This window comes from Jaculus jaculus, chromosome 1 (assembly GCF_020740685.1).
Source record: "Jaculus jaculus isolate mJacJac1 chromosome 1, mJacJac1.mat.Y.cur, whole genome shotgun sequence".
Classification (NCBI taxonomy): Eukaryota; Metazoa; Chordata; class Mammalia; order Rodentia; family Dipodidae; genus Jaculus; species Jaculus jaculus.
In genome coordinates this window covers 111,301,662-111,327,679 of record NC_059102.1, presented here as the reverse complement: position 1 = coordinate 111,327,679, position 26,018 = coordinate 111,301,662, and the positions used below count along the sequence as shown (strand labels likewise).

The following is a 26,018-nucleotide window of genomic DNA, read 5'->3' as shown; positions in this document are numbered from 1 at the left end:
TTTCCCAGTGATTACCCTAGTGGATACTACTCCCAAGCTCCAGTGACTCATCTCAGAAGATAACCTGTGACAGAAGAATTGGCCTATGTGCAAGATAACCACCAAAGTAACACGCAGAAACCAGGTAGCACTGTGCTAATTAACTTCAGACAGGGATGCACTGAATATCTACTGAATTTTGACAATGACTCAAAAGGAATTGTCTCAAAAGGAGGGTTGCACTCCCTGCTGGGCAAACCAGGAAAACCCACAGGGAGCTGGGAGCCTAAGAAAAGAAAGTCCTCGGGTCTTCTCTCATTGTACAGTAAGAGTGCCCCCTTTGTGGAGCAAATGCCATGATACTGAAATACTCTCCTCTCCCCCTGCTAGGCTGCAAACTCAGCTCTTGCAAGGTGCTGTGTTACAGAAAGAGGCTGGGATGAATTCTGGTAATTCTGAGTTTGAGCCTTGCTAATAAGCAGCTATGCAAGCTCAATTTTCCTTAATGGAAAGAAAGTCTTGTAACAATGAATGCTCCTATTTAACATTCCACATTTTTATTCAATTTCAAGGAGGAGTGTGTTACCTTAACTTAAAAACCTTAGTAACAATACTTCTACTTTGTATATGGTTTTCAAAAGATTTTATATCACTGATCTTCATAAAAATAATCTGAGGGAGACCAAGCTAGAATTGTGTCCATTTTGTAAGTGAGAAATCTGATTTATAGGTTAACATCCCATTTAACTATTATAACCTACCATGTTAAGTTCTAATTTCTTAGACCTATGGTATTTTTCTTCCATAAAATAAAGGGAGAGGATGTTCAAGGTTCCTACCAATCTATTATTCCATGAGTCTGAAACCATGAAATAAGATTCCAAATATAAAAAGAAAATATGACTCATAGTCTTTATAAGTGGGTCAGGAGGAACATCCTTTTAAAGGAAAATTCCCCACAAACAACAGCCATCTCGAATGAACAGCTGTCTCCTAATGGACTGCGTGGGAGAGGCACTCCTTAAAAAAATCAATGGCAGTAAGTCCAAGCACATGACCATAATATTCCAAATACAAAAGCAGCAAGATACGCAAGGGTGGAGATGGAGAGAGACATGTCATCATGATAAACAGATGGGCTCCAAGGAGAAATCTATGACAAATACAGAGCAGTGGTCCTGCAGTCACACAGACAGTAAACAATGGAGACAATGTGGCTGTGGCACCCAAGAGGTCATGAATGCAGCAAATGGACCTGGGGATACCAAGGATACTCAAGGATACCAACATTTGCAAGGTAATGTAAGCTAGAGTTATAGCATGCTGTGAGCAGACATGCACTGTGGGGTAAAAGGCTCAGTAAAGAGTTGTAAAAGGCTCAACTACTCTCTGACCTTGAGCAAAGTACTTTTTAGCTCAGGGTTTGAGTTTTTCTCTCTATTCTAAACAAAGGGATCAGACACAAGCTGCTTCTCTGACATCCTTGGATCTTTCAAAAGGGCACTAACTACCTGGCCTCAAATCTTCCTTTCCCTATTTCTTTGACCTTTAAATGATTTATCAACCAATTTTGTTTCCTTCTAATAACGCTGTAAATGGTTTCCCCTTTATCACACATCTACCCTAATATTCCTCCCCATTCAAGAGCTCTAAACTGCTACAAAACCAAGTTTGAACCCTGCCACATGCATTGGTCACATCTGACTGACATTTCCCAAAAAGACTCCATGTCAACCCACTTCTTTATAGAGAAAAGAGGAATGAATCAAAAATCAAACAGTACTGAATCCAAACCCAGGTACTTCCACAATGGGATGGCCACAGGCACGGTAGTTAACCTCTGAGCCTGTATTAAATGGCCACAGCCAGCACTGCTGTTGAATTTTCTTATCTTCCCTTCCTGTTGTCATTATTTGCTATGCCAGTGTGTCCCTACTTTGATTGACTTCCCAATTTTATACTCAGTAGTCTTGCCTAAGGGAAGATCATCTGTTCTGTGGAATAAAACACACTGAATTTAGTGCCTAAATTTCATAAAAAATCAGTTACTAGGAGAACATTTTTCTATCATCCTTAGATTTATCACTGCAGCTCCAGGGAATAAAGGCTACTGAAGGTCTGGCTTTTACCCAGACTGTAGATGGAAGAGCCATACATCCACTGTAGCCTGTCAATTTCTGTACTTGATATGCCATGACCCTCTACCCAGAAAAATGCAGGACACTCATGGAGTATCTAAACCTCACAGGAGGTAGAAAGTGAATAGCAGTCAGAAAAGGTGGGAGACGGAAGCACAGGGCACTCCTCTCTCACTCTTGCAGATCTAGTTCAGTTTGACCCATTTTTACTCCATTTAGAAAACACGTATTTTTTCCACTATACTACAAATAGGTCTTTTTTTTTTTTTTTTAAAGACAGGGTCTCACTCTAACCCAGGCTGACCTGGAACTCACTCTGTAGTCCCAGGCTGGCCTTGAACTCACAGCAATCCTCCTACCTCTGCCTTCCCAATGTTGGGATTAAAGGTGTATACCACAATTCCCAGCAACGTCTTTTAATTTATAAGAAATAAATTTTATTGACACAGCATTGTAATTCCTACTTGCACACGAATATACTCTGGACTATAATGTTAAGACAATGACCAAGTAAGAAAAGTAGCTACATTTCACCTCTGTTTTCTTCCTTTTTGTTTTATTTTGTATCTAGTTTCTTGAGACAGGGTCTCGCTCTAGCCCAGACTGACCTGGAATTCACTATATAGTCTCAGGGTAGCTTTGAACTCTTGGTGATCCTCCTACCTTTGCCTCCTGAGTACTGGGTACTAGGATTAGAGACATGTGCCACCACAACCAGCTTCTCCCTGCCCTTTGATTTTTTTTTTTGGGGGGGGGGTTGTTTTGTTTTTGTACTTTTTTATGAGAGAGAGAGTGAGTGAGAGGGACAGAGGAAGAGAGAGAGAGAAGTGGTACACCAGACCTTCTGGCCATTCTAATCTAACTCCAAAAGCATGCGCCACTTTGTGCACATGTGCGACCCTGAGAGCTTGCATCACCTTGTGCATCTGCTTTACGTAGGATCTGGAGAGCAGAACATGCGTCCTCAGGCTTCACAGACAAGGACCTTGACCACTAAGGCATCTCAACAGCCCCTTCCTATCTTTTAAACTTACTATGGGTAAGGTATATTCTCAGGGCATAAAATATTACACTTCTTCAGGGATTAAAGCATTTCTGAATGGCTTTCCTGTGAGTATATGAACAATTTCAGAAACTTTGCTATAGTTATTACTGTCCCTGAAAATGGTGCTCATAGTATAAAATTCCAAGATCCTGAAATTCCTTTATTTTGTTGACTGTTCTAACATCCTCTCTGCCTGTAACCCAAATATGTCTCTAGCTCCAAGAATGAGTTTTTACCCATATTCTAATGAAGCAAGACTCATATGGAAATGTCAGAAAACAGACCCTAGGATTTTTCCTCCAACACTGGTAGACTAAAGGCCTGGATTACAATAAGTATGTCTCAAGACTTATCTTGAATTTTCAGCTATCCACCTCTAGTTGAAGTTGAAATTTTGAGGTCATTACCCACCTTGTTATACACATGACAATGGCTACTATAATGGCGATCTGTACAGCTCCAATAATGGCTGCAATAAGAACATGAGTGAGCTTCTGCCTACTGGGCACCACATAGAGAATACTAAAGTCCGTCTTTTCACAGTGCTGTCCAGTGTAGCCAGATTCACATCTGAAAGGAAAAGAAAAAGCAAAAAAGCGATTCCTATTAGAATTACTTTTTGGTGGCTGGAGAGATGACTTAGCAGTTAAAGCATTTGCCTGCAAAGCCAAAGGATCCCAGTTTGGGTCTCCAGGACCCATGTAAGCCAGATGCACAAGGGGGTGCATGCATCTGGAGTTCATTTGCAGTGGCTGGAGGCCCTGATGTGCCCATTCATTCCCCCCTCTTTCTGTCTTCAAATAAATAAATAAAATGTATTTTTTTAAATTACTTTTTCTTGTTTGCTGCTGATGATAGTGGCAAAGCAAGGTCTCACTCACCATGTAGCCTTGGATAACCTAAAACTACTGATTCTCCTTGCCTCTACCTCCCCAGGACTGGGGTGAAAGGTGTGTGCTACTGCACCTTGTGAAAATTTCAAATTTTTATACTGCCAATTTCTAAATTAAAAGATACAAAAGAGGGCTGGAGAGATGGCTTAGCAGTTAAGGCACTTACCTACAAAGCCAAAAGACAACCTTGGTTCAATTCCTCAGGACCCATGTAAGCCAGATGCACATGGTCTGGAGTTCGTTTGCAGTGGCTGGAGGCCCTGATGTGCCCATTCTCTTTCTATCTGCCACTTTCTCCCCCCACCCTCTCTCTCTCATAAATAAATAAAATGTTTAAAAATGTAAACAAATAAAAATAAAAGATACAAAAGAAAACCAAAAGGTTAAACAGGAATAGAAAAACTACTTGGCCTCAATCTGAAAAGAATGGCATGTATGTATTTTCCTACAGTCTTCCTGACATACCTGTTTTACATGGTGTTTCCTTCATCTATGTTACATCATATTATCCGAAAGTTACTAAATTATCTTATCACCAGCATTTTCAAACATATAGCAAGGGCCGGAGAGATGGCTTAACAGTTAAGATGCTTGCCTGTGAAGCCTAAGGACTCATGTTCGACTCTTCAGGTCCCACATAAACCAGACACACAAGGTGATGCAAGCATACAAGGTTGCACATGTACACAAAGTAGAGTTCGACTGCAGTGGCTGGAGGCCCTGGTGTACCTATTTCTCCACACACACCCCCCCCCCATCTCTCTCTCAAATAAAAAAAGGCCAGTCTATTGGGCTTATCTCAAAAAAAAAAAAAAAAAAGACAATATTCCAGCCAGCGACCAACCATAACAGAGATAGCTTACCTGTTTGCCATTCTCCATCTTTCACAACTTAGTTATAAGCTAGGTGTGAAGAACAGCCTATAAATGTAAATGCGAACTACTCTAGTTATTCCTTAGGCTAGATACCTGGAAATGGGAATGCTTCGTGAATAGGAATAAACATTTATAATTCTATGAGCAAAGCACCAAATTATATTCAAGACATTTAATATGCAGAGCAAGATGAAGACAAGTTATTAATAACAAACAGAGCAAAGCAGTCAAGTTGATGCTAACCGGAGAAATTATCTAGTTCAATTAAACGTAAATACAAAGGCAATATTATCAAATGATTAGTTAACACAGAAACATCGAAGATATTTCACAGAAGATAACAGAAGTGAAATGTATAAATTAGACTGATTTTAGTTATAACTTATTAATTAAACATGTGAAAGTTAGACAGTATAATATTTACCCATACCCCATACCTCATTACAAAAGGAGTTCAGGGGTTATAGAGATGGCTCAGTGGTTTAGGAGCACTTGTCACTTAAGTATAAGGGCTTAGGAGGGCCTGAGCCCCCTCAAGTTCAAGTTCCCTAAACCCATTAAACAGCTGGGCATGGGCATGGCCATATACATCAATAATCTCCATGGGTCAGTGTACAGAGGTCAAAGAATCTTTGAGGCTCACTGATGTGGGGGACAGAACAGCAGGTCTAAATGGAAGGAGAGACACCACCTTAAAGAAATATGCAAAAGAGAAAGAGAGGAGAAAAGAGAAAGAGAGCATCCGAAGTTCTCTTCTGGCCTCCACATGTGCACATGCATACACATCTGCACACATACACACACACTTATACACCACACATAAAAAAATGCCACATATCCCATACTGCACAATACATATCCTACACACATATACACACAAGCAAAATAAAAAGGATTTGAAACAGTTTTCCTCATGCACACACAACAGAAAAGAACCTAAGTAAAGGAAAACAGAAGAAGCCAGCCTCTAAGACTTCAGGTTTCATATTGAATTCTCAGCTTCAAAGCAGACAAAACAGTAAGGCAGACACAGGAAAACAAAGTTTAGTGGTACATCCTATACACCCAGCACTCAGGAGACTAAGGCAGGAGGATCACAAGTTCAAGAACAGCCTGGGAAATATAGAAAGACTGAAAGAAAGAAGGAAGGAAGGAAGGGAGGGAGAGAAGGAGGGAGGGAGGGAAGGAGGGAGGGAGGGAGGGAGGGAGGGAGGGAGGGAGGGAGGGAGGGAGGAAGGAAGGAAGGAAGGAAGGAAGGAAGGAAGGAAGGAAGGAAGGAAGGAAGGAAGGAAGGAAGGAAGGAGAGAGAGAGAACAGACAGGGCTGGAAAGATGCCTCAATGGTTAAAGTGCTTGCCTGAAACACCTAAGAACCCAGGTTCAATTCCCCAGTACCCATGTAAGCCAGATGCACAAGGTGGCACATGCATCTGGTATTCATTTGCAGTGGCTAGAGGCCCTGGAACACCTATTCTCTCTCTATCTCAAATAAATAAATAAATGTTTAAAACACACACATTGTAAGACAGCATCTCTCACCCACAGTGAAGCTTGAACCAAAAGGTAAGATGATCATAAGCAAGGGTACTTTAGAAAATGTAAAAATGGACAGTTATTTTGAAAGCAGCTCGGTATTTCTTAAAATGGTAAAAGGAGTTAATATTTGGCCTAGCCATTGCCAAGACCCTTGGTTTCCCACCAGGAATAGATGGTAAGACCCTGTTGCTGAAGACTCCATATACTTGGGCTGCAAGTCCACTGAGAAATCTTGATGGAACTGAGCAGATAACCTCATCCAAGTAGACCAGCTGACAGAAAGCTGGAAGAAGCCATTCTACATGCAGTTCAGTGGGAGAAAGAGATACCACCAGTGAAGATACTCAACAGTGGACACTGCAAGCCTTATAATTGGCCAGCCAGGCCAAATGGGCCAACGGGTGCAATAGCAGCACGTCTATCATGGTGGAAACCAACTGCTCTCCAATTGGACTGGAGGCCAGCTCCATGGGAGGGAATACACCCTGATACTGAAAACGTAAAACAGGGGTAGTCATGAGCCCTAGGGTTATAACATCTGCTGATATCTGGATAAATGTATATACTATGCTTATCAAATTGCCCAGTAAGCACTTCTCCTAATGTTCATACCCTTATATTACTGCTACTCTCACTTTGGGTAGAGAATCTTCTCTTTTCAGATGGCAGTGACCTTGGGACAACTCAGGAGGTATCATAGTGCTGGAATGAAGTGACTGGAGTACTCAGTAACATCTCAATCACTCCTTCCAAGGCTCAGGGTCTAATGTGGAAGAGGGGGCAGAAAGAATGTGAGAGCCAAAGGAAGGGTAGGACTCCTTACAACGTGCTCCTCTAGACATAAAATGGCCTGGATATCCATGACCTCATAGTATCTGATACTACCTATACAAGACCATCATAAGAGGAGGAAAAGATCATGACATCAAAATGAAAGAGAAGCTGATTGAGATGGAGAGGAGATATGATGGAGAATGGAATTTCAAAGGGGAAAGTGGGGGGAGAGAGGGTATTATCATGGGATATTTTTTATAATCATGGAAAATGTTAATAAAAATTGAGAAAATAATATTTGGCCTAGCAACTCTACTTCTAGACATTTACCCATGTGAAGTCAAAACATGTTCACAGAAAAGCCTGAAAACAAGTGCTCATCATGATATTATTCACAAAAACTAAAATGTGAGACAAATTCAGTTTTCATCAACCAGATTTTAAAATGTGATGTCATCTACCCAAGAGTATTTATTATTCAGAAATGAAAAGAAATCAAGTGGATATACCTAACTATAATACTGATGAAGCTTAAAACATCATTCTCCATGAAAGCAGCTATCATAGAAAAGCATACATTGCATGATCTCATTTATATGAAATGTCCAGGACAAGTGACTCTAAGGGGACAGAAGATAGATTAGTGGCTACCTAGGGCTGGTGTAAATACACTTGGGAGTAATAGCTAGCAGGTATGGAATATCTTCTTGAGGTGATCAAAATGTGCTAAAATTGACCATGGTGGTACTATATTAAAACACGGATTGTAAGTGGGGGACGAAGAAGGGAAGGAGGGAGAAAGTGATAGAAGACGGGAGGAAAGAAGGGAGGGAAGGAGGGAGAAAGGGCAGGAAGAGGAGGGAAGGAGAGGGAAGGGAAGGAGAGGGAGGGGGAGGGAATAGGACAGAGAGGGAGGGAAAAGGAGGGAGGGAGGGGAAGGGAGGAGGAAGGAAGTCCACTTTCTACAAGCCATGAGAGTGCCTTTCAAATCTGATCACAGCTACCCCAAGTCCTACTGTGGGTTATCACTGCCTTTAAAACAAAGGCCACCTCCCTGAGGTGGCACAAATGTTCCTATGTGATCTGACTCCCCTCCTTGGGCAACATTTCCCCCTACCCCTAGGCTGAAGTGCCTTTTATAACAACTAAGTCATCTTCTTGTGGGGAGCCCCTCGGCCTGCATGGCCAAGTCCTATGGGGAGAGTACCCCTGGCCAAGCCCTAAAGATGGCACCTGACGGAAGTTCAGTGCTTGGGACAAACAAGTCCATATTTGGAGGAGTTTGCCATCTCTGCTGCTCATTGGTTTCTGATGCTTGTCTGGAGGAGTTGCGTGGCCTGGAGTGATTGGGCGGAGTGAGTGCGCGAGTGAGTGCGCTTATAAAGAATCCCTGCCCGAGGCTCGGGGGAGATGAAGCTTGAAGTTGCCTGAATAAACTGCTGTAAGAAGAACTGGTGGTTGTGTCTTCCTTGCTGGTCGAGGCGGATGCGACAAGTGGTGACCCGTACAGGGAACCCGACTCCCCCACCGAAGAGTGCAGAACTTACAACAGTCAGGGGTGCGCGCAGGGTAAGTCCCCGGTAAGTTGGTTGGGCTTACAACCCCAGGGTTTGGGGAAGGTCCTCAGGAAAATTAGAGGCTATTTAGGATGCCAGGAAGCAGGCGCTAGAAACAACCCCAGGATTTGGGGAAGGTCCTCAGGAAAATTAGAGGCTATTTAGGGTTGGAATTGAGTAATGTGATAAGGAATGTGATACAGCAGCCCCCTGGTTTGCCGTGTCGGGAAACAATACAGCAGCCCCCTGGTTTGAAACTTGACAGTGACCAGTTGGGAAAAACTAGGAAGAGATTTAGATTTTGCTAGAGAACATGGAACATTTATAAATTGGATTCGTCCATATTTAAAAATCCCTAATTATGTCTTAAAGCCACTATTCAAAATATTAGAGGGAGATACAGCTTTAAATTCACCTAGAATCCTGACAGAAGATGCCCGAAAAGCTATTAATTGTTGTTAATAAAGAGATTTCTACTGCCCAATTACATAGAGTAATAGAAGGAACACCTGTAGATCTTTGCATCTTGCAAACAGTAGAACAGCCCACAGGTGTATTATGGCAGCAAGTTCCTCTGTTGTGGATACATCTTAAAAGCTCTCTTGGAAAAACAGTGGAGCAAATCCCCACGGCTGTGGCTGTTCTTGCTATTGAAGGACTCCACCAGTGTCTACAACATTTTGGGTTCATGCCACAGACTCTTATTGTGCCTTATGACAGTTATCAAGTCAGAGTCTTAACTGCAACTATAGATGCTTGGGCCATTTTAAGTTGTTGCTTTGACCTTTTTTAAATTGCATCCGGTTGTGTTCTATAAAGTGACAAAAACCCAGCCTATCGAGTGTTACAATTATAGTTTATTAAAATCTCCCCTCATTTGGTATCAATCCCAGAGGGTTACTTCCATTACAATTATAGCAGATGGATGTTACACATCAACTAATCTGTCCAGGCTCTTATCCTCCCAATTGCAGGGAAGCTGGTCTCAAGGTTTTCCTACTCGAGTGGATCTTTCTCTGGCAACCGGGCTGACGACATGGATCTCCGCTGCAGTGAATCATCTAAAGGAGTGGGCGGGCATAGGAGCCCTGGGGGGAATGCTGATATTAGTTTGCGTGGTGTGCATGTGGTGTGTTTGTCGCCTCAAAAGGGCACAGGCCCGCACCTCTGCCATGATAGCTCAGGCCTTTGCTGCGATAGAAGGACAGTCTCCCCAGATTTGGCTTGCTGCCCTTAAATAGTGGCTTCCTAAGTATTCATCACACTCGGGGTGCGAGGCAAAGCACTGCACAGGGGGTTGCCTACGAGCAGTTGGGCGACTCTCTGGGAGGCATGTTTGATTGCATGAAGGTTGTACTCATATTCCTTCCCCTGGGAAAAGGGTACTTGCACACCAGGGATCAGCCTCTACCTCCACCCATTGTGTATCAGCAGCGCATCTTAAAATAATAAATAAGGGGGAGCTGTGGGGAGCCCCTCGGCCCACATGGCCAAGGCCTATGGGGAGAGTACCCCTGGCCAAGCCCTAAAGATGGCACCTGACGGAAGTTCAGTGCTTGGGACAAACAAGTCCATATTTGGAGGAGTTTGCCATCTCTGCCGCTCATTGGTTTCTGATGCTTGTCTGGAGGGGTTGCGTGGCCTGGAGTGATTGGGCGGAGTGAGTGCACGAGTAAGGGCGCTTATAAGGAATCACCGCCCGAGGCTCGGGGGAGATGAAGCTTGAAGTTGCCTGAATAAACTGCTGTAAGAAGAACTGGTGGTTGTGTCTTCCTTGCTGGTCGAGGCGGACGCGACATCTTCTCATGTACACATAGGAAGGACAGTATTTTTCATATTGCATTGTAGTTGCTTGTCATTTGTGTGTCTTTTCCACCAGGCTCTATAGTTTTGAAGACAATATCTCTGCAGACCTGCCATAGTCAAGCTTAACAACTTAGTATGATAGAATCTGGTATGCAGTATAAATCCACAGGAAATCAGTGGTGGAATAATGCTAGTAGATTTTATTCTAATAACAGAACTGTCCTTTAGGTTGTTCATCTCTGGCTACTTACTACAGGTGCATGATATTGTTGCCCTGATTCTACACATACCATGAATACTCAGAAAAAAGAAAAAAATGTAACTGCTTTCTTTAATTAATAAATGTTTATGGAAGAGATTCTTTAGAATTTAAGAAATTTCTCCAGTTTCTTCTCCAGAACAAGTTAGTGATCATTGCATGTCACTAAAAAATTTACTGAGCTAGAGAAATAGCTTAGCAGTTAAGGGACTTGCCTGTAAAACCTAAGGACCAAGGTTCAATTTCCCAGCATCCACATAAGCCACATGCATACGGTGGTGCATGCACGTGGAGTTCATTTCCAGTGGCTCGAGGTCCTGGCATGCCCCGTGTCTCCCCCCCCCCCACTTCCTTCCTCTCTCAGTAATACATATATTAGAAACTTTTAATTATTTACCAAGGACCTAGAAAGATGCAGAGTGAGGAAGGGAGGGAGGATGGGCACACCAGGGCTTCTAGCCACTGCAAACAAACTCCAGACACATGTGCCACCTTGTGCATCTGGCTTTACGTGAGTACTGGGGAATGGAACCTGGGTCCTTTGGCTTTGCCAGCAAGTACCTTAATTGCTAAGCCATCTCTCCAGCCCTGTTTTTGTGTTTTGACTAAAAGGAGGTATGTAAAATGCCCCTATCGCTTCATGTGTTTGTGATTAAACCTCATACTTAATCCCCAGCTACTGCTGCCTTTACAAGGTAGAGGCTTGCTGTCACTGGGAGGTGGACCATAGGGTGTTATGGCCCATCCCCACTTGTCAAAGAGAGCACACTCTCTTACTTTCTCCCTTCTGCAGAGGAGATGTGATGTCCAGCTGTCTACTGTTATTCTTTCCCTGCCATGATGAAACTTGCCCTCAAAACTGTAAGCCAGAAATAAACCCTCCCTTCCTCCCATCCATCCATCCATCCATCCATCCATCCATCCATCCATCCATCCATCCATCAGCTTCTTTTGATAAAAGCATCTGTCCCAGCTACAAGAAGGCTATTGCTATAAAAGGAACTATGGGCCTGGGCCCAACTCTCAAAGGAAGAGTGAGGAAAATAACAGCAATGGCCTCTTGTCTATGGAAACAGCCTGGTAGAGGAGCCACGAGCAGACAGAGCTCAAGGGGTCAGCACCAAAACACACAAGGCAGCAAACCCCCGGGGGTCCTTGGGCTTCTCAGGAGAACTGAGACTGAGCTTTTCCCAACCTGCTGTTGACCTTGAACAAATTACATAACCTAACTGGAATGGCAAAGTTGAAGATTTACACTCTTTCCACTTCCTTCTCTCAATTCACACCTGGCTCTTCATCCCTACTCCCTTATTTTTAGAAATCTATTTTAGCATATACTTTATTTGAGTTACTTCTCTATTCTTAATATGTTATTCAGCCCTTCAACCACCTTGTGACAGATTGCCTGAAGACCAAAATAGACTTGCAGTATGGCTTATTTACTTTTATATTAAAAATATGTGTCATTACCATAAAGATATCAGGCCCACAAATCTCAAACCCCTAATAAGATGTTTTTTTAATCTTTGCATTATTTCTTTTTTTAAATTTTATTTATTTATTTGCAATCAGAGAGAGAGAATGGGCATGCCAGGGCCTCCAGCCACTGCAAACGAACACCAGATGCATGTGCCCCTTGTGCATCTGGCTTACGTGGGTCCTGAGGAATCAAACCTGGGTCCTGCAGGCAAAACGCCTTAATCACTAAGCCATTTCTCCAGCCCTCTTTGCATTATTTCTTTGGCAAGTTTTTTTTTTTGTTTTGTTTTGTTTTGTGTTGTTTTTGGCAGGGTGGCTGTTTGACCTTCTTCTTGTCTGTTCGTGAAACCATTATTTTTTTGGTTAATATTTAGCCAACACTTCACATTCACTGCCTTCTATAAAGCAGTGACAACTGATGGAAAAAAGTTCTCACCACTGTTCTGCAGACACTGACTTACCTACAAGAAGCCTTCTGAGTAGAATAGATGAATTCACATTTCCCATGGATGCAGTAACCATTGAGGTTTTCAGGGCAAGGCATGTGGTTTCCAATATAAACATCTTCTCTTTGATCACTAGCATCTTAAAAGAACATAAACTAGGTCAGTGAATATTGAAAAGCAAAGGGAAAAATAAAGACTTTTCAAAGGTTTTGAAATAACAAATTCACCTCTTGTCAACCACCTATTGGGCAATTTAGAAAGATTTATCAGATAGGAGGGTGCGATCCAAGGTCTATTGCAAAACCCATTATGCCAAAAACTCAGCAGGAAGACAATTTAAATTCATAGCACATTTAAAAAGTTGCTGGGGCGGGGAGATGGCTCAGTGGACAAAGAAAGCACTTGCAAGCATTCTGACAGAGTTGGAATCCTCAGCACACTCTGAAAGGCTAAGGGGTGAGGAGTGTGGAGCCTCCTATCATCACTCTGAAAAGCTAAGGGGTGAGGAGTGTGGAGCCTCCTATCATCTTAGCACAAGGGAGGCAGACAGAGGAGTCCAGGAGCAAGCCAGAAAGGAGGAGTTCAACTGGTGAGTTATGGGCTCAGATGAGAGATGAAAAGTGGAGCAATTAGGAAAGACACCTGACATCAACTTCTGGCCTCCACATGCATGTGCACACACATGTGCATGCACTCACACACATGCAAAAAAAAAATGTTGTAGGATATGACCATTATAAGCTACTGCCATACGAATAATACAGCCCCAAGTGCAAAGCCATCCCTGGGCGGCTGCCTGGGAAAGCAAAACTAGTGCGAGAGGGGCTGGAAGCAGGGTCACGGCACATGCCATTGTGAGACAGGGCTGAGCTAGGGGGTTACCCACCAAGGGTGGATCCATGCCTGAGCAGCTTCCTGGGAGGCCAAAGCCAGCAGAAGAACAGCTGGAAGCAACTAACCAACTTCGATCCTACTCCTCACATTCACCTTTCAGGCCCAACTGCCCCCCTACCAAAATTTATCCAAAGAAGGGCTATGCACCAGCCTCAGTCCCTAAGAGAAACATGGAGCAAAACTCATCCCAAAAATCTAGGCAGCAGGGAATAAAACTGCATGAGAAGCACTCAGCCCAGACACTAAGAAAGCCAGGTCTTCCAAACTCTTACCCGGATTGCCCAGAGGAGCTACACTCAAAGCAGACCCTGTTCAGACTCAAATGCACCCATCCCAATCTAAGGAACAGTCTTCTATCCCACACCTATCTTGATCAACTTAAACCAGGCTACCCAACACAGACTATATAAGAGCTGCTATTGCTGAGTCCTCAGTGAGACAAGTGATCTTGAGATGGGCAGATCCCAGTGCAAAGCAAACAACAAACACCCAGCAAAGGGATTCCCACCAAGATTGCTTACTCTCACAATAGAAGCCTCCAAAGAAAGCTTAAAGAAAACCCAAGACACAGAAGCCCAGAATGAAATCTCAACAAGTAATTTAAATATTTTTGTTTATTTTTATTTATTTATTTATTTGAGAGCAACAGAGAAAGAGGCAGAGAGAATGGGCACACCAGGGCCTCCAGCCACTGCAAATTAACTCAGATGTTTGTGTCCCCTTGTGCATCTGGCTACCATGGGTCCTGGGGAACCGAGCCTCGAACTGGGGTCCTTAGGCTTCACAGGCAAGTGCTTAACCTCTAAACCATCTCTCCAGCCCTCAACAAGTATTTTAAATGAACTCAATGAAACCATAAACAAACAGCTTGCCAAATGGGAAGAATGGGTCAAAGACTAATCAAACAGGAATTCCAAGAATGGCTGAAGGAGACAAAAGAAAATCATCAAAAAGCATTCAAGATAAAAATCAAAGTTTGGCTCAATGAATTGGAAGAAAGACAACAAAAGAACTCAAAGGATGAAGAAAATGGAAGGTGTCCAACAAGAACATCAATAAATGGCTGAAGGAAGGAAACCAAAGAAAATCAGAAAAAGAAAATAAACCAGAAACAGTCAAAACAGTATTCAAAGGACAGCTGAATGAAATCAAAGACAATTACCAAAAACTGAACCCAACATGACTCAGGGAAATTTTGCGGAAAAGGGGGCAGAAAGAATGTCAGAGCCACATGTTGGGCCATGATATGCAGAGACATTTATCCTACCTATAACTCTGGGCTAACTCCAGAATACATGACCCATATACCTCAACATGGAGGGGCAGACAGAACCAGAAAAGATACACTGACGATAGAAAATAATCAAAATACTAAACACAGAAAACAAGGAGAGTACTAAAAGCTGCAAGAGGGAAAACAGCTTCTAACATACAGAGGTATGGCCATCAGAAGTACCTCAGATTTTCTTTTTCTTTCTTTTTTTGTCCATTTTTATTTATTTGAGAGCGACAGACAGAGAAAGAAAGAGGGAGAGAGAGAGAGAGAATGGGCACACCAGGGCCTTCAGCCACTCCAGACGCATATGCCCCCTTATGCATCCGGCTAACGTGGGTCCTGGGGAATCGAGCCTCGAACTGGAGTCCTTAGGCTTAACAGGCACGTGCTTAACCACTAAGCCATCTCTCCAGCCCAGAAGTACCTCAGATTTTCAATAGAAACATTTATAGCCAGAAGGGCTTAGAATAGATTGTTCAAAAACTACATGACCGTGGCTGCCAACCCAAACTACTATACTCAGAAAAACTCTCTCATAATAGAAGATGAAAGAAAAACCTTTCATGATATAAACCAGCTACATGATTACATGATCACCATACCAGCCCTACAGATAATATTGCATGGAATATTCCACACACTCAGGAGGTTAACCAACACGCACAAGAGGGGAGAAAAGAAAACAATCAGAACTAGATTGGTCACAAAAATGCGAGAAGACCAAGACAACACCAAACTCCACAAAGCCAACGTTACAGGGATTAATTCACACCTCACAATTATAACTCTGAACATAAATGGCCTCAACTCCCCAATCAAAAGACACAGGTTGCCAGGTGTTGTGGTGCACACCTTTAATTCTAGCATTCAGGAGGCAGAGGTAGGAAGAATTGCTGTAAGCTCAAGGCTACCTGGAGACTACATAGTGAATTCCAGGTCAGCCTGGACTAGAGCACGACCCTACTTCAAGAAACCAAAATAAATAAATAAATAAAGACACAGGTTAACAGGCTGATTAGGGAACTGGAACCACTCCATTTGTTGTCTATAAGAAACCAACCTTACAATTAAAGATAAACACCTCCTTAGGGTGAAAGGATGGAAAAAAGATTTTCCAAGCAAATGGAATTATGAAACAAGCAGGAATAGCTGTACTTATTTCAGACAAAATTGACTTTAAGCCAAAATTAATCAAAAGAGATAAAGAAGGCCATAATCATTAAAGGAAATATTCAACAAGAAGATATCACAATCATAAACTTAGATACACCAAACACAGGGGCACCTAATTTTATAGAACAAAATTTACTAGACAATAAAACAGATATAAATCCCAATATAATAATAGTAGGAGGCTTAATACCCCACTATCATCAGTAGACAGATCCTCCAAGCAGAAAATGAACAAAGGAACACTGGAGTTAAACAATGCCATAGAGCAAATGGACTTAATAGACATTTATAGAACATTTCACCCTAATTCTATTGAGTATACATTCCTCTCAGCTTCTCCCACATAGACCATATGTTAGGGCATAAAGCACATCTACATAAATTCAGAAAACTAACATAATTCCCTGTATTATATCCAACCACATTAAAACTAGAAATTAACAACAGTCACACAGAAAACACACCAACTTCTGAAGATGGAACAACTCTATTAAACAAGCAATGGGTTGTTGAAGAAATCATAAAGGAAATGCAAAAATCTATCACGCTGAATGGCAATGAAACCACAACATACTAAAACATGGGACACAATGGAAGCAGTTTTAAGGGGGACATTTATAGCACTCAATGCCTGCATTACAAAAACAGACCTCAAATAAACAACTTAAATATGCATTTGAAGGTGCTGGAAAGGCAAGAACAGTCAAGACCCAAAAATACTAGATGGAAAGATCAAAGCAGAAATCAATGAACTGGAAAGAAAAAAAGAACAATTAAAAATACTGATTAAAAAATATATTGATAAAACAAAGAGCTGGCTCTTAAAAAAATAAGAAAATCAAGCCGGACGTGGTGGTGTACACTTTTAATCCCAGCACTCAGGAAGCAGAGGTAGGAAGACTGCCGTGAGTTCGAGGCCAGCCTGAGACTACATAGTGAATTCCAGGTCAGCCTGAGCTAGAGTGAGACCCTACCTTGAAAGACCAAAATAAATAAATAAAATCAACAAGATTGATAAATTTGATCAAAAGAAAAAAAAAGAAGACTCAAGTCAACAAGATCAGAAATTAAAAATGGATACATTACAACTGACACCAATGAATTTAGAATCATGAGGACATATTTTAAAACCTATATTCCACAAAATTAGAAAACCTAGTAGAAATGGATAAACTCCTTGACTCATCACCTTTTGAAAACAAATGCAGAGACAGGCTTGCTAAACAAACCAATTACTTCTAATGACATTGAAAAAGTAACTAAAAATTCTCCCCCTGCCATAAGTCCAGGCCTTGATGGATTCATGGCCGAGTTCTACCAAACTTTCATTCAAGAGCTAAAACCACTTCTCCTCAAACTATTTTGCACAATTGAAAAAGACAAAATGCTCCCAAATTCCTTCTATGAAGCCAGCATTATTCTAATATCTAAACCAGAGACCCAACAAACAAACACAGAAAATTATAGAACAATATCCATAATGCACTTAGACACAAAAATGCTCAATAAAAGCCTTACAAACTGAATTCAAGAACACATCAAAACATCATCCACCTTAATCAAGTAGGTTCCATCCCAGTGACACAAGGATGGTTCAACATAAGGAAATCCAATAATGTAACTCACCACATAAGTAAACTTAAGCACAAAAATGACATTATTATTTCAGTAGGTGCAGAAAAGGCCTTTGACAAAATACAACACCCCTTCATGATCAGAACACTGTAGAGGGCTTCTGGGTAAGATGGCAGCATAGCAGCCATGCAAAACCAGCCTAGAGAAATGTAAGCAAAACCAAAGCAAAATATACTCTTCTGAGAAGTGAAGGAGTATAGGTTATTCTTAGACACAGCAGAGAAGCAGGAGAGACCAAGATCCACCAGAAAGGAGAAAAATGGCCAGAATCCCACTGAGGTGCTTGTGGCCGGCCAATCTGTGCAATCCGTGCATACACGCGGCACCACCCAAGCAGTGGCAGCAGCAGAGCCCAAACAAGGGGATATTCCAATCTCATCAGCCTCCTTGCGAAGTCAAGAAATCTGAAGGAAAGACAGCTGAGATAAACTAAGGAGCTACTGAAAGGAATACAGGCAGGACTGGGTGGGCAAGTCCAGGCTTTCTACACTCTTCCATCCCCCAATCAACAGAACCATGAACCTCTGGCATTCAGCCTTCCCTCCCCACCCCGCACCCCCCGTGGCAACACATCCAGCTCAGCTGATCAGAACTCCAGTTCCACAGCACAACACAGAGGTATCGAGGTGGGCACTCAGCATTGGTAAGACTGGAAGCCACCACAAAAGGTAATGAGGCCAACAGACCAGAAAAGAAAAAAGTACATAGGCCTGCATTGGAAGAACTAATCTCTCTTTCCATGTCAGGGCAGGTTATGGGTTACATATTCTTGGTTGGCTTTACCATTTTACCAAGCTGTATTGGGGGACTGAATAATGTTGCCTTTGATGCTTTTAGATTCATAGGGCCTTTGTCTTTTGCTTCTGTAAATACTGGGGCAGGGTCTCACTTAAGATCCAGGCTGACCTGGAACCCAATTCAGAACAGAAATCTCAACGTCCCACCTGGCAAGATTAAGGATGTAGAGCAACACAAACCCTTGGGTATTTGGGCTTTATAAGACTATCTGTTTGGAACTGGAGAGATGGCTTAGTGGTTAAATGCTTGCCTGTGAAGCCTAAGGACCCCAGTTCAAGGCTCAATTCCCCAGGACCCACATAAGCCAGATGCACAAGGTGGCACATGCATCTGGAGTTCGTTTGCAGTGGCTGGAGGCCCTGGAGCACCCATTCTCTCTATCTGCATCTTTCTCTGTCTGTTGCCCTCAAATTAATAAACAAAAATAGGGATGGAGAGATGGCTTAGTGGTTAAGTGCTTTCCTATGAAGCCTAAGGACCCTGGTTCAAAGCTTGATTCCCCAGGACCCACGTTAGCCAGATGCACAAGGAGGCACACACAGCTGGAGTTCGTTTGCACTGCTGGAGGCCCTGGTGTGCTCATTCTCTTTCTCTAGTTCTCCCTCCCTCTCTCTCTCTTCCTTTCTCTCTCTCTGTCACTCTCAAATAAATAAATATAAAAAAACTTAAAAAAATTTTTTTAAATAAAAATAAAACAAAACTAATTTTTTTAAAAAAGAATATGTTAGTTTCAATCCCCAAAATTGGATACTCTGTGCTGGATTTACTGAATGTGTATACTACTCAGTTGAAGTTTAGAATTTGCCGGTCAGTTGTTCCACCCAGTCCACTAGAATACTTGCTTAGCAAAGAAATTCAACACCAAGGCTTACTTCTGGGGCTGGAATGGGGTACAACAACTACACCTGGCACCTTAAATTCATATCCTGAAAGCATATAAAGGTGGATCACCACATGTAAGAACAATGTGAACAGGTAGAAAATCCAAGCATCAAATCATTCAGAATGCAAAAGTTGCTACATTACAATACAAGAAACACAAAGAATCAAGACAATACAATCCCACCAAAAATTATAAATTCATCAGAAATGATCACCAATGAGACTGTTTAAGATGAAATGCCTGACAAAGATTTCAAAAAATATAATTGTATCTGTACTCAAAGAAATCAAAGGAACCAAAGGCATTAAAGAAGAAAACAAACCACTAAAAGAGAACACAGGAAACCAGCTTAATGAAATAAGTAGGTCATTACAAGACATGAGTAAGGAAATAGAAATACTGAAGAAAAACCAAGCTGAAATCCTGGCTCTGAAGAATACAGTCAGTGAAATTTAAAAAAAAAAAAAAGACATCTGGAAAGTCTCACCAGTAGAATGGATGAAGGAGAGGACAGAATATCTAAACTAGAAGACCAGGTGGCAGACCTAGTACAGTCCAACAAAGAGAAAGACAAGCTAATAGGAAGGTATGAATGCAAATTTCAAGATATCCAGGACACTATGAAAAGATGAAACATAAGAATTCAGGGTATAGTAGAAGGAGAAGAACTGCAATCCAGAGGCTTAGTAGAATTTTACAACAAAATCAGAGAAGAAAATTTTCCCCAAATTGGGAAATAAATGCCAGTGCAGATACAGGAAGGTTTCAGAACACCAAACAGACAAAACCTGCAAAGAACTTCTCCTTACCACGTTATAATTAAACTACTAAACACACAAACCAAAGAAAATATATTGAGAGCAGTTAGAGAGAAGAAGCAAGTCACCTACAAAGGCAAGCCGTTCAGAATAACTGCAGATTAGTCAACTCAAACTTTAAAAGCCAGAAGGGCTTGGAATGATGTATTCCAAGTTCTAAAAGATAAAAACTGTCAACCAAGATTACTTTATGCTGCAAGACTATCTATCCAAATTGATGGAGAAATAAGGACATTCCACAACAAAAACAGGCTAAAGGTATTTATTACAACTAAGCCAGCTCTACAGAAAATACTTAAAGGAATCCTTCATGCTGAAGAGAAAGAAAAACTCACAGAGCAGGAAATAGGATAAAAATAAACCATACTCAACTAACAGTTTAAAAAGTGAGTAAAGCCGGGCATGGTGGTATACGTCTTTAATCCCAGCACTTCAGAGGCAGAGGTAGGAGGATCACCATGAGTTCAAGTCCACCTTGAGACTACATAGTGAATTCCAGCTCGGGAAAAAAAAAAAAAAGTGGGTAAAGAAAAACAGGAAGCACTATAAAATAAGAAGAATGGTGAGAATAAATGCATATCTTTCAATAACTCAATATCAGTGCCCCAACCAAAAGACAAAGAATTGCAGGCTGGATTAAAAGGCCAGAATCCTGCCATTTGTTGCCTCCAGGAAACTCATCTCTCAATAAAAGATAGACATTGTTTTAGGGTGAAATGTTGCAAAATGGTATTTCAAGCAAATGGGCCTAGGAAACAAGCAGAGGTTGCTATCCTGGTATCTGACTGGATAGCCTTCAAACCAACATTAGTGAGGAAAGATAAAGAAGGTCATTTTATACTGATTAAAGGAACACTCCAACAGGAGGACATTACAATCCTAAACATATATGCACCTAACATGGGGGCTCCCAGTTTTATCAAACAAACACTATTAGACTTAAGGTCACATATAACATCAAACCCAGTTGTAGTGGGTGATTTCAATACCCAATTCTCATCAATGGACAGGTAATCCTGGCAAAAAATCAACAGAGACATCTGGATAAAATGATGTCATGGAATAAATGTGCCTAGCAGATATCTACAGAACATTCCATCCAAATGCTGCAGAATATACATTTTTCTCAGCAGCACATGGAACATTATATAAAATAGACCATATATTAGGACACAAAGAAAATCTCAAAAAAAAACACAAGAAAAATGAAATTATCTCTTGTACTCTATCTGACCATAATGGGATTGAACTGCAAATCAGCAACAAGAAAAGCTACAGAGCATACAGAAATTCATGGAGACTAAACAGTACACTATTGAATGATCAATGGGTCATTGAAGAAATCAAAAAGGAAATCAATAAATTCATAGAATCAAAAGATAATGAGAATACAACATACAAAAACCTTTGGGAAATAATGAAGGCGGTCCTAAGAGGAAAATTTATAGCTCTAAGCCTATATTAAGAAATTAGACAGTTCACAAGTAAACAATTTAATACTTCACCTTAATGCCTCAGAAAAGAACAAGACAAATCAAAAATTAGTAGTTGAGAAGAAAGAATAGGGAAGAAATTAATGAAATAGAAATTTTAAAAACTATCCAAAGAATCAATGAAACAAAGAGTTGGTTCTTTGAAAGGAAATTAGATCAACACTAAACCACCGGGACTTTTTGAAACTAAAAAGCTACTGTCCAGACAAGCAAACCATCAACAGAGTCAACAGACAACCCACAGAGAAGGAGGTAATCTTCACGAGCTATACCTCCAACAAAGGTCTAATTTTTTAATTTACAAAAAAATTTTTTTTAAAAACTCAGCAATAAAACATCAAACAGGGCTGGAGAGATGGTTTAGCGGTTAAGCGCTTGCCTGTGAAGCCTAAGGACCCCGGTTCGAGGCTCGGTTCCCCACGTCCCACGTTAGCCAGATGCACAAGGGGGCACACGCATCTGGAGTTCGTTTGCAGAGGCTGGAAGCCCTGGCGCGCCCATTCCCTCTCTCTCCCTCTATCTGTCTTTCTCTCTGTGTCTGTCGCTCTCAAATAAATAAATTTAAAAAAAAAAATCAAACAACCCAAAAAAATGGGCTAATCAAATCTAACACGATATAAATAATTCATATGGAAACCTACTGTTTTGAACAATGGAACACTCAGGAGCCATAGGTTATTACTAGAAAATTTTCAGTGCCAGGGATGGGATACCTTCCAGTGAGTTGTTGGCCAGGGAGGTCCCTGATGCCCCCAAAACATTACAGGCCATTGTCAAGGCCCTTGGCTTCCCACCAGGAATAGATAGCAAGACCCTATTGCTGAAGACTCCACATACTTGGGTTGCAAGGCCACTGAGAAATCCTGCTGGAACTGAGCTGAAAAGCTCCATGTAAACCAGCTGACAGAAAAAGCCATGCTGCATGCAGTTCAATGGGAGAGAGAGAAATCACCAGTGAAGATACTCAACAGTGGACACTGCAAGCCTTATATTTGGCCAGCCAGGCCAAATAAGCCAACTGGTGCAATAGTGGCACATCCGTCATGGTAGAAACTAATTGCCCGCTAATTGGACTGGAGGCCTGCTCCATGGGAAGGAATACAACAGGGGGTAGTCATGAGCCCTAGGGGTGTAACGTCTGCTGCTGTCTGGTTAAATGTATATACTATGCTCACCAAACTGCCCAGTAAGCACTTCTCTTAATGTTCATACCTATATATTAATGCTACCCTCATTTTTGTTTGAGAACCTTCTCTTTTCAGATGGCAGTGACCTTGGGATGACTTAGAAGGCGCCATGGTGCTTAGAAGTGACAGGAGTGCTCAATACTGAATATGTCTATCACCCTTTCCAAGGCTCAGGGGCCACTGTGGAAAAGGTACAGAAAGAACATAAGGGCCAAAGGAAGGTTAGGAATCCTTACAACGTGCTCCTCCAGACACAAAATGGCCTGGATATCCACAACCTCACAGTGCCTGACACCACCTACTCAAGACCATCATAATAAGAGGAAAAGATCATGATATTAAAATAAAAGAGAGACTGATTGAGCAGGGGAGAAGATATGATGGAGAGTGGAGTTTCAAAGGGCAAAGTAGGGGTAGGGAAGAAATTGCCATGGGATAACATTTACAATCACAGAAGTTGTTAATAAAAAATAAAATTTTAAAAAATTTTAATGGGGTAGAGATTTGAACAGAGAATTCTCAAAGGAAGAAATGCAAATGGCCATTACACATTTAAGATGATGTTTGACATCTTTAACCATCAGAGAAATGCAAATCAAAATAACTCTGAGATTCCATCTCACTTCACTCAGGATTGCATTCATCAAAAAGTCAAATGACCTGCACAGTCAGGATTCAGAGCCACCGCAGAACTAACAGTTCATCTTTCACCATCAGGCCTACTACTCTTGGACATCACTTGAAAATCTCCCTCTCCCTTCTATAGCCCTCACCAACATTACTTTCATAGGTAGAGGAACTTAGTCATCAAGCTTGCAAGCTGATGTTAAGGTATAAAGATATGTTTAGCATCTATTAGGAAAATGTTCTTGAAATGATAGGACCTGGGTGCTATGGAAGGCTTTTAGGAAGATAGACCCATCTGTGTGAGGAAAATTAATCACTAACCACATTTCCTTGCAGTGCTTTGAACATCCAAACACTCTGACAAACACTAAAGCATTATTAGGCTATTGTGTACATCCCTGTGCCTCAGGCTGCTAAGGTGTAGACTTTTTTTTTTTTAATTTTTATTTATTTATTTTATTTGAGAGCGACAGACACAGAGAGAAAGACAGATAGAGGGAGAGAGAGAGAATGGGCGCGCCAGGGCTTCCAGCCTCTGCAAACGAACTCCAGACGCGTGCGCCCCCTTGTGCATCTGGCTAACGTGGGACCTGGGGAACCGAGCCTCGAACCGGGGTCCTTAGGCTTCACAGGCAAGCGCTTAACCGCTAAGCCATCTCTCCAGCCCTAAGGTGTAGACTTTTAAGAATTGTTCGTGCTTTTTTAATAAAACAAATCATAACCATGTTGGCAACAAAACTACATTATGTATACTTTTAAAAGAATTGACTGGAATTCCCCCATTCAAGGAGAAGCACTGTTATGTAGATACATGACCTTCCAGACTCTGCTGTGCATTTGTAGATTTTTCAAATGGGATCAAGTTGTATGTACTGTTTTGTGCATTTTTTCAACAGTACCATGACTTTCTTGCTGTGTCATATGTGTTTCTACTTTTTAATGGTTGCATGATACTTCATATGTGCCACATTTTATTAAGATGCGATTGAATTTTTAGGTTTCTAATTTTTTACTAATAAACTGCTTTGAAGAACAACAACAAAAAAAAGTCAAATGACATATAAATGCTGACGAGGCTGTGGAGAAAGAGGAACCTTGCCCACTGCTAGTGGGAGAGCAAACTTTTACAACCACTATAGAAGTCAGTAGGGAGACTCCTCAAAAAGTTCAAAATAGAGTTACCATTTGATCCAGCAATAGCACTTCTGGGTTATTGACTCTGCTGTTTATTACAGAGATACTTGCTAAGCCATGTTTGTGTCTGCTCTATTTACAACAGCTAGGAACTGCAATCAGCACAGATGCCCATTAACTGGTTAGTGGATAATGAAGATGTGGTACATATGCACAACAGAATTCTACTCAGCAGTAAGTAAAAGAGAAACAATAAAATTTACAGGTAAATGAATGAAGTTGGAAAATAAATCACTCTAAGCAAGGTCACACATATACAGAAAGACAAATGCCACATGTACTCTCTCATCTACATTTCCTGATTGAGACCAATTAGAGATGAGTGCGAATGGTAGTCAACATCAGAAATATGGGCAAAAAACTAGAAGGTGAGTGGAGAGAAGAACTAGGGAGGATAAGAGGAGTTACCTGGCAATTTATGGAAGGGCTGAATATTGGGAAGGGAGGAATAGGGGGCAGGGTAGATGGAAAGGGAATTACACAAAGTTGACCATGAATCAGTCCCACAGAAATCCTAATTCTGATTAACATTCTATAAATTATAACCACCTATAATAAGAGAGGAGGATATCTGGACAGAAGGTAGAAAGAGCCAACTTTCTTAAAAACATGAACTCTGTGGTGGTTCAGGTATCCCCCATAAACTTAGTTGCTGTGAATACTAGGTTCCCAGCTGATAGAGATTTGAGAATTAATGCTTCCTGGAGGAGGTGTATTATTGGGGGTGGGCTTATGGGTATTATAGCTGTTGTCCCCTTGCTAGTGTTTGGCACACTCTCCTATTGCTATTATCCACATTATGTTGCCCAGAAGGGGGTGATATCCACCCTCTGCTCATGCCATCATTTTCCCCTGCCATCATGGAGCTTCCCCTCAAGTTTGTAAGCCAAAATAAACATGTTCTCCCCCAAAGGCTGTTCTTGGTTGGGTGATTCCTGCCAGCAATGCAAACCTGACTACAACAGTAAAGCTGGTACCAAGAGTGGTGTTGCTGCTGGACAGTGGCTTTGGCCTTTTGGAGCTCATTTTCAAAAGGAATGTTAAAGGATTTGAAATCTTGACGCCTTGCAGTACTGTGAGTACAGCTTGATGGACTATTTTGATCAGAGGTGAAGGACCTGAATGCACTAAGAACTATGGACTGTGGGGTTTGGCTTGTGAGGGTGAAAAGGAGCTTTGCCTGGACTAGGTTAGCAGCAGTTTGTGAGAGAGGCTTGCTCTTATGCCCATGTCCTGAGAACTTGGATAGGGTTGC

At 41.6% G+C, this 26,018-nt stretch overlaps 1 protein-coding gene across 1 annotated transcript in view; it reads right to left on the bottom strand.

The window, feature by feature from the left end:
- The window catches only part of Tmeff1 (transmembrane protein with EGF like and two follistatin like domains 1), a 120,311-nt gene that overhangs the window by 1,351 nt on the left and 92,942 nt on the right, over positions 1–26,018 (bottom strand). Inside the window, exons 8-9 of the mRNA XM_045157864.1 lie at positions 12,801–12,924; positions 3,574–3,732 (exon numbers count right to left, since the gene is read on the bottom strand). Of these exons, the coding sequence (XP_045013799.1) occupies positions 3,574–3,732; positions 12,801–12,924 (283 nt within the window). The remainder of the gene's footprint in view (positions 1–3,573; positions 3,733–12,800; positions 12,925–26,018) is intronic.